The sequence below is a fragment of the Spinacia oleracea genome, chromosome 2 (genome assembly GCF_020520425.1).
Source record: "Spinacia oleracea cultivar Varoflay chromosome 2, BTI_SOV_V1, whole genome shotgun sequence".
Classification (NCBI taxonomy): domain Eukaryota; kingdom Viridiplantae; phylum Streptophyta; class Magnoliopsida; order Caryophyllales; family Amaranthaceae; genus Spinacia; species Spinacia oleracea.
The window spans coordinates 112,957,654-112,972,074 of NC_079488.1; the positions used below are offsets into that span (position 1 = coordinate 112,957,654).

The window sequence follows — 14,421 nt, forward strand, 5'->3', positions numbered from 1 at the left end:
CAACCTATTGAAAATCATATATTCCAATTTAGCCATTACAACAAAATATTTAAATTTCAAACCCTAACTTCCTCAATTGTAAAGCAACAAATAAATTATACCCTAAACTAATATAAGTTATCTAAGAGAGTAACATTGAAGTTGAACATTCTATTCACGAATTCATCTTGCTCAAACAGTTTTATTTCAATATTTCAATTAAATAAATTTGCAAAAGCAAGGAAATTGCTGGGTAGAGTTTACACCTTTGAGAGAACCAAAAAGAAGAGGAGAAGCCGAAAAAAGGGGAGATAGAGAATCGATCTGCTGACCTTTTGGTTTGTTAAGCAAAGCAAAAACCACCCTAGCATCCTTTTGTTTGTGTCATATTGCGTGTTTATTATGACTTGACCTGTTTGTGTGTTATTTAAGTCTACCAGATTTTATTTTTAGGCTTTTAGCTAGTAAGGGTTCAGTTGAACCCACTGAACCCTTACTAGCACCGCCACTGGTGGAGGACGTGGATGCTAGCTAGCGTAATCGGTAAATTCTTGAAAGATACCATGTAAAGTCTTTTGGTGGTGGAGATCAATGTTGTTCTTTACTTTGTAAAGTTTGATGAAATAAATAATTTAAGAACTTAGAAATGAGAAATGAGTTCATAACTTAAATACTACATAAATAATATAAAGTTAGACACAAGCAAGTTGAGAGTACAAAGTAAACCTCATACACCCTAAAGAGTCTATACTCATACATCTAGACGTAAACTTGATACACATACACCTAATCCGAAGTTTGTCTTACAAAGAGCCCACTTACAAGTGGAAAAAACTTTGTCTATCCATTGGGTAAACTGCCACCAATAACAGAGAGTAATAATAGTAGTAGTAAAAATCGTACTCATCATCGTTAACGATTTTTAAAATATTCTATTAGTAGTGGGTTAACCATCGATGTAACAATACCCGCTACAAATCAGAAACTTTAATAGCTAGCCAATAAAACCACACCATAACGCCGATCCGATTCTCTTCCTCCGAGGCAAACTTTTATCTTCCTAACGATCCTTCGTCTCCACAACCCCTTTATAAAAACAAACATTCAATACGATTAATCACATTCATAGTAAAACAAACTTACAAAGAAAAATAATACATTTTGTGTTTAGAAGCTAACTAAGGCTTTGCTCTCATCACGTTATTCTTATTGTTTATTAAATCGGATCAGAAAATCAGACCACATCAAATCAAAATAGACTCGATTAGATCAGATCAAAAATTAGAAAAATCAGACTAAATCTAGATGAAGAGAACAAAGCCTAATGAAGTAGATACGGAAGAAAGAAAGAAAGAAAAAAAAAAAAAAAAAGGATAAAAGAAAAGAGGAGTATATGAGAAGAATAAGCCACTTACTACTCCTTATAAAGTTTCATGAGAAGGTATCCGCTGGAGTTAATAAGCTCAAAAACTATGGGCTGGCCAATATCCAGGCCCATAAGTTTATAAATTGAAGGACATTTGTACATATAGTGACCATCTTGCCCCTCATTGTACTTTAGGCTTATTGACCATGAATGCCCTTCCTCATCTAGCAACACCATAGGACTGGTTTTCTTTTCTAGCCCAGCTTGCAACACAAAACTCTTTGGAACCCACTGCAAATTTGTCATCCATTTTAGTTAATTTTCGGTTGTACAGTTGTACCATGCATGAGTTGTTCAAACACAATTAATAATGAGAGGCCGGAAAATCATTTTTTGGTTAATTTTCGGGTGTACAGTTGTACCATGCATGAGATGTTAGAACACAATCAATAATGAGAGGCCGGAACATCAATTTTTGGTTAATTTCCGGTTGTGCAGTTGTACCATGCATGAACTGTATAGAACATAATCAATAATGAGAGGCCGGAGCATCAATTTTTGGTTAATTTTTCGGTTGAACAATGCATGAGTTGTTCGAACACAATCAATAATTGGAGGTCAGAGAAGTAGTATCATCTCTGAATCCTCCATTTGTAATTTATGTGCTCTTATTCTCATTCGCCCCCCACCCCTATATGCTACTCTAATGTTGTAGTTTCTACTTTTCACATTTGCCAATACACATTTTATATTATTTTTTACTTTATTTATACATTAGTAAAAATTATATAATTTTGATATTTTTAAAGAGAATTGAGACGAATTAAACAAGACCCCAGTGAATATATTTTTTTTCCTTATATATTGGAAATAGTTTAGAAGATTATTTTCTATTTTAAATATGCATCCAAATTCTGAATGGAATATAATTATGCAACACAAAAGTAGTTACTTACTATTGAACCAATAGCAAGAGCAGCTTTTTTTACTTGAGTTCGGAAATATGGGCGACCAGATGGTTTAAATGTTGATATTTCTTTTGGATCTTCCTCGTCTCCCTTCTTCTCCAATCCTAGAACAAAATTGTGTCATGTCAAAAAAAATTATCGTGAAAAAAATATTACTCCCTCTGTCCCCGAAACTAAGAGAAAAATAAGATTATGTTGCTAACCTAATGATTTTAGTGTCATATCATATTCTAAGCACAAAGTAAAATTCAAAAGTTTTACGGTCTTTAAGAGTTTTCCAAACCCTCAGCCTCAATAAATAAATTTCAAGTGTAACAATCAAGATCAAGCAACAACACCATAAAATTAATGGACGAAATGACATTTTGTAAAGTAAAAAAAGAACCACCTCATAAAATAAATAGGGAATAATCATCTCTATTCCATAAGAGAACTCTGAGGTCACTATCGTAAATGACTTTTCAGTGTCCCTTATGGATAATAATCTATAATCCAGAACACCCTTGGAGTGCTACTTACAACTTACAAGCTATACCAACCTCAATAATAAAACAGAATAAAAAAATCATAAAGGAAAATAAATTAATCAAATACTTAATCACCGGCAAAAGGTCCAAAAGAAAAAAAATAAGGAAAAATTACTTCTAATAATCCAACCTTTTAACGATTTCCCGTTAATAATCCAACCTTTGAATTATTATCTAATAATTCAACCTTTACACCCCGTTAATTTTTATTGTACCCATTTAACCAACAACCGGATAAGAAAGTCAACTCAATTTATTTTATTTTAAAAAAAAACATTAATTCTACACTCTCTTTTTTGTTTATTTACGTCTTACTTTCTTCTTCTTCCTTCCTCCAAGTCTCCAACACTGCATCATTCTTTACAAACCAAATAAACCCAGCCACTATCTCTACCTTGTAGCCCTCACACCAATATTGATCATCTCCTCCACCCAGCAATGCCTGCCCAATTCCTAACAGCCTCTCTCAGCCATGTCCTCAAACTTTCAAGTTTCAACTATTTTTCCAACTTATAAATTGTATAATTTCCAAATCAAAGATCAAAAATCACAATTAAATAATGAGATTAAACCACAAAGGTCCGCAATAAATAAGAGTTCTTTGCTTAATTATCGAATTTCTACAGCCATGGATTTCGAAGTCGGGTTAGTAATCGTGACGGTTTCCCTGAAACTCGAATTAAATTAATCCCATTAATGGGATGTTTTATGTGTGGTTCTTTTTGGTTAATTGAGGTGATAATTCATTATTTGGTGGCTATGGTGTATAATTCTGAATCTATGGATTGTTAATTTTATGGGTTCTTGATTTCGATTTTCTAAAAAAGGTGTCATTCAACTTGGTGAAGGTAAATCGGTTTGAGTTGTAATTTATTTGGGGGGATTTGTCTTAATTTTTTTTAAGTACTGCGAAATTGGATGACTCCCATGTCTGCCGACAGTAGAGAAGAAGGAAGGAGAAAGAAAATAAATAACTGGTAAAAGGAAAAGATTTTTTTTTTTAAATGAATTATAACAAATAGTTGAATGACACGTGTATAAGTAACCTGCTATATCAAGTTGGTGACCGGTTGGGTGCAATTAAAGTTAACGGGGTGTAAAGGTTGGATTATTAGATAATAATCTAAAGGTTGGATTATTAATGGAAAATCGTCAAAAGGTTGGATTATTAGAAGTAATTTTTCCAAAAAATAATAATACAAGGAACTCACCATCAATTACTTTATCACAAAGGTTTATTTTTTTAAAAAACAAAACTCGACCAAACAAACACAAAATAAAAATAAAAATCCACCTTTCAATTATTTTGATGTCTATTTTTAATTTTTAATTTTTGTAAGAGAAACTTTGCTAATAATTTCTTCCACCTAACATAATTTTGATTTCTTATATATATATATATATATATATATATATATATATATATATATATATATATATATATATATATCTTCGCACGCATCACGTTCACAAAAACTACTCCGTAGTACAAAATATACATTATTGTAAAATTAAGCTAAATAATTTAAATTATTACCATCATGATAATTAATTGGAGGTCTAGAGGCCAAGGGAGTTGCTTGAATAGCTATAGAATCATCCTCGAAACCGGGAAATTCGCGCTCACAAGCACTTGGATCAAAGACATAAACTTCGAAAACCATGTCACGTTGGTGTTTAAACACCAAGAAATCACCAATTTGTAAGTTGTGATCTGCACAAAACTTCCTCCAACCTTTTTTGAAAGTGTAGTTTGGCAAATCAACTTTAACATACCAAGTTTGTTCTGATTTCCTATTTCTTAAAACAACAAACTCTTTGCTCTTCACTTCTGATCCTCGGCCTTTTACGGGTAGATATTGCGTAAGGAATGACTTCGGAATAGACTGTTCCAAATTGCAACAAATTAGTTATTATGATTAACTCCGGTTGTTTTTGTAATTAGGATTTTGTTAATCGTAAATGAAGGTGAATACAAAACATTTCATAAATACCAAATCATGAAACTATCAAAATTCTGCCAATTAGGCCGGGTCGGGCCACAACAAAAAATCTTCCCATTAGGTTGGGCTAGGTCGGGTCAGGTCGGGCCAAACTTCTGTTCAAAGTCCGCCATTTCAAGCCAAAAATAATGGGGTTTGTGGGTCATTCATACCGTGTCAATTTTATAACTAAAATTCCAGTTTTTAAGGGCCCGTTCGGTATAGCTTTTTGTTTTCAGTTTTCTGTTTTTCACAAAAATAAAAACCAAAAAACAAAAACCACAAAAAGTAGTTTTTAGTTTTTTGTTGTCAGTTTTCAAAATAATTACTATAAGTATGACTATTTTTTAGTTCATGATTCAATTTAGATCATACTTCCTCCGTCTTTTAATACTCGCAACGTTTGTTAGTTTCACGCATGCCAATGCACAACGTTGATCATTTATATCTTAAATTCTCTTTATGCAAAAATTATAAAAAGTTATATTTTAAAAATACACATTGAGACGAATCTAACAAGATCCCACATGACTATGTTTTATCTAATATAAAAAGCACTAAGAATAGTGAAAGTAGATTATATGAATAGTGGCAAAAGTCCAAACGTTACGAGTATTAAAAGACGGAGGAAGTATAACTTTTAAAACCAAAAAACCCACTGAAAATAATTTAAAATCGGATCAGGATGGGCCCGAAAATGGACCTTAAAAATAAGCCGCTATTTTTCCGGGCCGGGCTCATTATTAGGTGATTCTAAAGAAACTTACGAAATTGGTGAGGAAGTCAGGAAGGAGAGGCTGGAAAAAGTGAGGCTTGTTTGGAAGCTGGAACTCGTTCATCTTCAATCTTTTTGAACAAAACCTGACTAAAATCAAATCAAAACAACACAATTAAGCATGATAAATATATGCACAAACAAGAAACACAATAATATTCTAATGTTAATTATGCTACAAAACTAATCAATTAAACAAGGAGCAAGACTAACCTTGTTAAATCAGTTACTTAATTAGGGATATGGGATAAGTAGAATTGAAGAACAAGAAGGTTTTTTTTATGAAGATTTTGAATTTGAGCATCAATTTCAATTGGGGTATATCTTCTTGTGTATAATTGTCAGAATTGAGAGGTTTAGCTTGTAGAGTACTACATCTTCAAAAATGGCAAAATGTAAGTGAAGTTAAACTAGAGTAGTAAAAAATCGTGCAGAAGATCACAATAGTACAGAGTACGTAGTAATGAAGTGTGAGTTGTCAAAAAAAAAAAAAAGTAATGAAGTGCCTAGCGGATCCAAAAATTATAGCTAGCGAGATCACTATTAAAAATTGATGAAACTTTTACTAAAATTAAGTATTTTTTACAAAAATTAATGAAAATTTAACTATCATAAAAAATAATTGTTTCAAGTGGGGTCAAGATCCTCCTATAGGTACCGTGGCTCTACCACTGGATCGATGAGTTAATTCTTGTGCAAAGGATTCAAGGACTGATTTACTAGGTTGTTGGTAAACCTAAACAAAATATATATTTGCATCAAAAAAAAAAAAAAGCAAAATATATACCTGACCCGCACTCAAAATTGGATGACCTAGTTGGACCGACGGAGACCAAATATAATTGAGATGGCTTAATTTCTCATCATATTATAAGTTAATGTTCAATATACCTAAATTGACTAGAACCTAATAGACCTGACTAGATACGTACCAGAACGAAGATTCTTCTATCAGCAATTGAATCGTACCTGACCTGAAAATTTCCTCACCCGAACCTAACCCGAATAGGTCGGATCTGTACTAGACCCATCACTCAAACAACCTACCTAACATATTGTTGAAGGAAATTTCTAGTTGGTGATAAAATCCAGATTCTTTTAGTTTTTAAGGTGGTAAAAAATACCACAAAAATTAACTAAAGTAATAAAAGATAAAATGTGTACTTTAAAGGTGGTAAAATAAAAATATCGCAAGATTGATTTCACTCATTCATGCATTTAGACCGACAAACCGCTCAAGAAACGGTTAACGAGTTAACATATGTTTATTTGATATGTTCTGTTTACTTGGTTTGATATGATTTTTCTACTTTTTAGTTTCGTCTAAGCCAGTATAGTTTGGCCTGGTCAAAATTTTTTATTAGGTAAAGATACGTAGCCTTTAACTCAATAAATTAACCAAGTCAAGTCCTGATCAACTTAAGCCCGGCCCATTACCCAGTCTGACCCAAAAAAATCGGATTTGGGGCAGAGTTTTTGAGCCTCGTTCTCGGGCCCAGTCCGACCAGACCTGATTTCCAATTATTTTGAGCAACTTAAAACAACAATTAACTTATAAAATTAGCCCAAAACCTGTCATATTTTGCCCAAAATAGCAGATTTGGGCTTACAAAATCAGCCCAAAGTTTTACCTACCGGCCCAGCCTGATATAATGGGTTGAATTTGTATGTCACGACCCGACCCGTATCCGATCCGGCCAGCCCTTTGATCGGGTCTTATTGATTTTTTTCTTTTTCTCAAATAGAAAGTGTAGATGCGAATCATATGCGATTTATATAATATGGGATTTACATGATATATTTTTAAAGCATGATCTCAACATTTTAAGAAAAATAATATCTTTCTTAAAACATTGTATTATTGCCCACACAAATTCTTATTTACAATGGGTGTACGATAAATATTGTACACCAAAGTAAAAGTTAACCCAAAATGCTTAAAAGTTAAGCTTATATATGTAAAAGTTATCTATTTTTAAGTGATAAATTTTTTCATTTTAGTAAAACTTATTTCTTCAAAATCACTAATAATGTATAAAATTAATCATTTAACCATTTAAAATATTTATCTATCAATTTTTTTTTACTAATATAAAAGTTAATCAAAACTAGGTTAAAGTTACAAAGAAAAGGGTTAAAGTTATCTTGGTGTACAATAAATTTATTATACACCTTGTGCGCGCAAGACCTTTTGTATTGCCTATGGGTCAACTCTAAATTAGGTAATTAAGACATAATTATGGTAATTAAAATACTAACAACCCAACTCTTAACACGTGTCAGAACACTATTGGACAAACCTTGTCATGTTTAACACCCCAATACTCCTACACGTAAGACCACAGCAAAGTTACTCCACGAAACACCACCCAATCAAAACCCGCCACGTCAAAATCTCGACCTCTAAGAATGCGAGTTGCACGCAAAATTATGCATCTCAACAGAAAACTTCCACGTGACTATTACATTCTTGTCCTTGTTTCTCTCTCCTCCACTTCTCCTCCTCTCACACTCTCTTATAAACTCGGACATGCTCTCACTGTGAGTTCATCATTTTTAGAGAGAGAAATTATAAACAATGGCGATTTCTAGGGTTTCAATCTTCGTTGTTTCTCTTTTGGCATTGTTCGGTTCGATTTCTGCTTCTGACTCTACCGATGCTTCTCCAGCTGATGCTAAGGAGTTCGTTCTCACTCTTGATCACTCCAATTTCTCTGAAACTATCGCCAAAAGTGACTTCATTGTCGTCGAGTTCTACGCTCCATGGTATGAGATTCAATCTTAATTTTACAAGTATTGTTATTTTTTTGTTTTGTTCTTTGATTTTCGATGATGTAATTTGTTTTGTGTTGTGCGATTTTTTTTTTAATTTTTAATTTGCGACGTGTTGTTGATGATTGTGAGGGTGGATTGTGGAAATGTGTTGAATTATTTGTGATTTGATTGCTTTTATGTGAAATTTGAAGAATTATGAATGATCGGAATGTGATGGTGAGATTTATTTTGTGATTCGGAAGGTCAACTCTATAGTGATTGCACTGAGATCTGTATAAAATGTTGTTTTCGATCGTTTTTAATTCGATATGTGAAAGTCATAAGTGTTAGATCTGTATTGTTATTAAAGGTTTGCATTTATTTGTCTGATTTTGAATGAGGCACTGTTCTAATCAACTTAAATCAAAATTTACTTTTAATCAGCAAAAATGAGGTTTTTGATTGGCTGAATTATGTTATGATTGTTGAAATCAGTTTTAATCGATAAAAACGAGCTTAATCGTTGAAAGCAAGTGTTAATTTGTATTCCAAAACCTATTTTAGCCACTTATAATCAAATTCAGGCTGTAGAAATCAGTTTTAATCCTTACAATAAATTAGGTGGAGTGAACAAGGTTCAGTTGGACCAGTTTTATGTAAAAGTATTGAATCTTTGTGATCAAAACCTTTAATAAAAAGAATTAAAAGGCAATTTTGAGGAATTTCAATTGTTTATACTCCCATTCTGTCCGTATTACTCGATCAAGTTGTTTTTATGATGCTTTAGTACTCTACAAGGATTCATGGAGGATCTGTAGCGTGAATGTGCCAATTAGGCTTTTTGTTTCGTCAAGCATTATGGTTTTACATATGTCGGGAATCTACCTGCAATGATCACTTGCCGGTTTATAGTTTATCCATTTCCTTTCAAATCATTGCATTTCACTACTATACTGCTATATAATAGATTCTATCCTGTTGCAATCGTTAGTCGTTTTTCGTTTAGATATGTAACTAGTTGTTCAATGGTCTGTCATGGCTAATTAGATGATTGTTCTACTCCTTACAGGTGTGGCCATTGTAAGAGTCTAGCTCCCGAGGTAATTTTGGTTCCTTCCTCTTATTTAAATAGCTTCATATGGTTTTGTTATTACGAAGTATTTGATTAACTATTTAAGATTCGTGATTAAACAATGTCATTGCCTATGGTTTCCTTTGCTGACTTGTTATAAATTCTTTTTTGTAGTATGAGAAAGCCGCATCCATATTGAGCAGTCACGAACCTGCCATTGTTTTGGCAAAGGTGGATGCCAATGAGGATGCCAACAAGGAACTTGCTTCTCAATACGAAGTTAAGGGATTCCCTACAATTAAGATTGTGAGGAACGGTGGGAAAAATGTTCAGGAGTACAAGGGTCCAAGGGAAGCCGAAGGAATTGTTGATTATTTGAAAAAGCAAGTTGGTCCTGCATCAGTTGAGATTAAATCTGCTGATGAGGCTTCCACTCTTATTGGGGAAGACAAAGTTGTTATTGTAAGTCCTTGTCCTGCTCTTTATATTCTTGTTTCTGTTCATTTTTACTACCTTTGTTTCGCAATACATGTATCATTTCTCATTTAGGCACTATTCATCAATTAACTTTGACAATCTTTCTTTCACAAGTGAGATATTGTTAAATTCGTATCAATGCGAGAATTTCAAATATCAAACGTTTATAATTTTTACTTATACGCACTTAGAGATATTGATGTCCAAAGAAGCATGTTGGAATACATGAAAGAAAACAATGTTGCATGTATTGTGGAACGGAGGTAGTATGTGTGTTTAGATATTGATTTTTATGTTCTTGTTCGTTTCAGGTTGGTATATTCCCAGAATTTTCCGGAGAAGAGTACACAAGCTTCCAAGCCTTGGCTGAGAAGTTGCGCTCTGACTACGAGTTTGGCCACACTACTGATGCAAAGTTCCTACCAAGGGGTGAATCATCTGTGAAGAAGCCCACTATTAGGCTTTTCAAGCCATTCGATGAACTTGTGGTTGACTTTCAGGTATATAGCAAGTTATTCACTCAAATTTTGTTGCCAACCTATCAGTTTTTTTTCTGGTATCGTCATGAGCTGATAAAACCTCATGATAATATGTAGGATTTCAATGCGGATTTGGAGAAGTCCATTGAAGAATCCAGTATCCCTACTGTGACTATTTTCAGCAAGGACCCCGCACACCATCCCTATGTTATTAAGTTCTTTAACTCCCCCAATGCCAAGGTATAAGATCTGTTTATTTTGGGCAAATTGCCTCCCATGTTTTTGTTTATGAAATTATCCTTCACTAGTTTTGTGATGATATATTGGGACATGTACGGAGTACATCATATCTTTAACTAAAAGTTTGACGAATGTGAACATTTTAGAGTAGCAAATTGAACCTCAAATGCATATTGCATATCCTAGATTAAATTATTGTGGTTCACAATGGTCTTACAGTTTGCAATTCTGCATCACAAGCTAATTGCTTTTCATCTTAAATTCTGTTTAAATTCAGTTCTACTTCTACCCCTTGATGTATACGGCTAGTTGGATCTCTATTTGTGGTCGGCTGTCCCGCACTTTCTGTTCTGTTCATTTTTTTTGCTTTGTTGTAGAGTGTTTGTCCGAGGTTATCTTCTTGGTCGCTACTTATTTTTCTCTATGACTTACAAAAGATAGTTATGAATTGGATCAGGCCTTGTTGTTCATGAACTTCAGCATTGACTTTGATTCATACAAGTCAAAATATGAAAAGGTTGCCGGAGAATACAAATCACAGGGTATTAGCTTTTTATTGGGAGACCTTGATGCCAGTGCTGGAGCACTCCAGGTAGATTCGATTTTCTGAAATTTCTTACTAATTTTGTGGCTGTCATTGTAAATACGACTGTAAGTTAACCGGTATCAATGTTTCTGTACAGTATTTCGGTCTCAAGGAGGACCAGGTGCCTCTCATTATTGTCCAGACAAATGACGGGAAGAAATACGTTAAAGAGAAGGTGGAGGCAGATCAAATTGCACAATGGGTCAAGGACTACAATGTAATATTCTTTTTTTAATAGTTATTAACTTAAATTGCCTCGAGCTTTTATCTTTTTCTTCTTTGTTTCATTGGCCTTTTTGGTTTTGTTGGCAATAGGAGTGTTAATGAGCCGAGCCGAGACCGAGCCTATTGCTCGAAACTCGTAGAGCCTGGGAAATTGAGCTCGAGCTCAAAATGTTAAAACCGAGCTCGGCTCAAGCTCGATGGGTTCTGTTGAGGCTCGATAGGCTCGTTCGAGGTTGATCATTAAATATTTAATTAAGAAACATGTTTATCAAATTTTCCTATGGTTTTATATGTTAAAAATAAATTTATTCGAAAAATTATTTCATATAAAATACATGTATTAAAAAGAACTTGAGCTTGTTCACGAGTCTGCACAGCCGAGCTTTGACCAAGCTTTCTCGAGCCGAGCATCGAGTATTTCGCGAGCAGGCTTGGCTCATTAACACCCCTTAGTTGGCAACTTTTTCTTTAGTTGAGAATTTTCAGTTGAAAGTAATGTGCCAGTATACAAGAATAACTGGACTATGTGATGCAATAATGCAGGAAGGAAAGATTGCCGCACACAGGAAGTCCGAACCCATTCCTGAAACCAACAACGAGCCTGTAAAGGTGGTTGTTGCAGACACCATTCAGGATATAGTTTTCAACTCTGGCAAAAATGGTAAGGTTTTTTGCATGCGTTGTATTAAGGTCTCGTTTGGTTCACATAGGAAGTAGAATTTCACATGAAATGCAAATTCATGGGAACTTCCTAGAGTTGTTTGGTTAATAATGTGGGAAGTTACTTGTTAAAAACTCAGAAACTTTGCGATTCCTAGGAATTCTAACTTCCCATATTTTTGTATGTCAACCAAACAACACCTTAGCCTAAGTTCACTACATCGTTTCATGTACTAACCATCTCTTTAATTCCTGCAGTCTTTTTGGAATTCTATGCTCCCTGGTGTGGACATTGCCAAAAGCTTGCTCCAATCTTGGACGAAGTTGCTGTTTCTTTTGAAAACGACAAAGACATTGTCATCGCCAAACTTGTAAGACTTCTCCCTCTTCTTTAAGTTACTAATTTACTTATTGTTTATAACAATTTCGAACATGTTTAATAGATTTTGCAAGTGTTGTACTAATATTTACGAAGTATATGCTAATTTTGAGTGGGATGAATACACAGGATGCAACTGCAAACGATCTCCTAGATGATACCTTTGATGTTAAAGGTTACCCAACTTTGTACTTCAGAACAGCGAGTGGGAAAATCGTAGCATACGATGGAGACAGGACCAAGGATGAAATAATTGATTTCATTCAGAAGAATAGGGATCCAGCTGCTGAGCAACCTTCGATTGAGCAAGCTGCATCTGAGCAATCTTCAGCCAAGGACGAGTTGTGATTTAGGTGAACTTTTAACTCCTTTATTTCTTTATTTTATTTTACTATTCGGCTAAGATTAATTAAATCCAGTCTCCTTCTCGCATCCACACGGACCACACCAGTTGAAGAGAGTGTTTGGTTTGGTATAAAACGTTTTTTCTTGGAAAATGATTTCCTCTCTTTCAATCATGTTCCGTTGTTTGTTTTGGCAAGGGGTGTAAAAACAATTTCCCTAACACCCTCTAGGATGGAAAACGTTTTCCATTTGAAAGGCAGGGAAATCACATTTTTCACTTTTCCTCCTTGCACCCTCTTCTCTCATTTACCTTTTTTCTCTATGAATCTTTTTCCCCGTCTACTCTTATTTACCTTTACTCTATGAAATTTCTTGTAAAAACAAACAAATCACAACTCTAAACCAAACAAAGGAAAACTAGTTTTGGATTTGTGTTTTCTTTTGGAAAATGCTTTCCACGGAAATTAATCATTTTTCACTGAAAACGCTTACTGCCAAACCAAACGGAGCCAAAGTGATGATTTTATGAAAATACTCATCTCTAAATAAGATCCAACAAGAAGTTGTGAATCTGAATACATAATTTCACAAGCTTTTGTTGAACTTGCTGAATGTATGAAGGTTCTGGCCTTCTGGGCCAATTTCCCAATTTCCCATTCTGCATGGAAAACAAAGGTTTTCTTTTATCAACAATATTTCCATTTGTACATGATAAAACGCTAGACACTAAGCAGCTTTTCTTTTTTACCTTTCCTACAGCAAAAAGTGTCTTAAGATGGTGGATTGATCGACGGGAACAAGTTTACACCACACAGCGTCCACTCGATTAGCTAGTTGTTAGATTTCACAACAGAAGCTAACATGGCCGTCTTCCCGGGTTTTTGCCATCTTCCAGTCACCTTGCCTCAACAAACACACTCTCTTTTTCTCTTTCTCTCTTTCTCTTTCTCTCCCTCTGTTCTTTAATAAACATGAGGCCCTGTATGTGGTTTTATTTTGTGGCTTTTTAGATCTGACGATTTTGGAGGTAGTTAAATTATTAATTAGTTAAAGAGATGTATCAGTATATCATCGTTTAGATCTCAAGTTGCCATGGATTTTTGACTAGAAAGATGTTTTTTATGTTAGATTTAACTTTATTTGCTGCTTCATTTCATGTCTCTGAATGTTCACGGTTTTAAATCACTTCGACTGCGTAGAATTCTATCAGTGCTTCTGGCAAGTCAAGTTTAAACACTGCAAGGCTTGTTGTAGGAAGAATGGAATGTTTACGCCATCTCGTTCTTCCGACCTACGAATATAACTGAAGTGAGGTTCCGTCCTAAAATCAGGAGAAATACTCAACTTAGGTTATAAACTAGAAGTTATTTGCTTCATCTTTCGATGTGGAACATAATACTGACAGTCTAACACTTACTTTTTAATACACCGAGTGTTAAAACCAGGAGAAATACTCCACTTAGGTTATAAAGTACGTAGTAGAAGTTATTTACTTCATCTTTCGATGTGGGACATAATACTGACACTTACTTTTTAATACACCTGAAGATAATGCGGCCGGAAATGCAAAATAACATAATCTAAGCAAGGGTGGGAGCATTTTGGAG

General features: G+C 34.2%; 2 protein-coding genes across 3 annotated transcripts; one reads left to right on the plus strand and one right to left on the minus strand.

Moving 5' to 3' along the window:
- Positions 1-626: 626 nt before the first annotated feature.
- Positions 627-6,019, minus strand: LOC130467190 (B3 domain-containing protein REM9). 2 transcript variants are annotated; one of them, XM_056835620.1, is made up of 6 exons: positions 5,811-6,019; positions 5,590-5,683; positions 4,378-4,726; positions 2,302-2,417; positions 1,395-1,636; positions 627-1,065 (listed from the first exon to the last, which is right to left on the minus strand). In XM_056835620.1, coding segments are annotated over exons 2-6 (780 nt in total). In that variant the 5' UTR covers positions 5,662-5,683; positions 5,811-6,019; the 3' UTR covers positions 627-1,064. The 2 variants fall into 2 exon arrangements, with proteins under 2 accessions (XP_056691598.1, XP_056691597.1); XM_056835619.1 differs by having other exon boundaries at positions 5,590-5,687; positions 5,811-6,018.
- Positions 6,020-8,036: 2,017 nt separating this feature from the next.
- Positions 8,037-13,965, plus strand: LOC110797096 (protein disulfide-isomerase). Its single transcript, XM_022002214.2, has 11 exons — positions 8,037-8,363; positions 9,421-9,451; positions 9,598-9,885; positions 10,212-10,400; positions 10,497-10,619; positions 11,077-11,211; positions 11,303-11,422; positions 11,974-12,091; positions 12,349-12,461; positions 12,599-12,822; positions 13,574-13,965. The coding sequence occupies exons 1-10, from the start codon at positions 8,176-8,178 to the stop codon at positions 12,815-12,817; spliced, it is 1,524 nt and encodes a 507-aa protein (XP_021857906.2). The 5' UTR covers positions 8,037-8,175; the 3' UTR covers positions 12,818-12,822; positions 13,574-13,965.
- The last annotated feature ends 456 nt before the right edge of the window (positions 13,966-14,421 follow it).

Bases quoted from the DNA above. Each gene is read 5' to 3' on its own strand.
- LOC130467190 (XM_056835620.1), bottom strand. From the start codon at position 5,661: ATGAACGAGTTCCAGCTTCCAAACAAGCCTCACTTTTTCCAGCCTCTC. The intron at 4,727-5,589 runs GTAAGTTTCTTT...AATTTGGAACAG, and splicing joins CTGACTTCCTCACCAATTTC to TCTATTCCGAAGTCATTCCT. The intron at 2,418-4,377 runs GTAATAATTTAA...ATTTTGTTCTAG, and splicing joins TCCAATTAATTATCATGATG to GATTGGAGAAGAAGGGAGAC.
- LOC110797096 (XM_022002214.2), top strand. From the start codon at position 8,176: ATGGCGATTTCTAGGGTTTCAATCTTCGTTGTTTCTCTTTTGGCATTG. The intron at 9,452-9,597 runs GTAATTTTGGTT...TCTTTTTTGTAG, and splicing joins GTAAGAGTCTAGCTCCCGAG to TATGAGAAAGCCGCATCCAT. The intron at 10,620-11,076 runs GTATAAGATCTG...GAATTGGATCAG, and splicing joins TTAACTCCCCCAATGCCAAG to GCCTTGTTGTTCATGAACTT.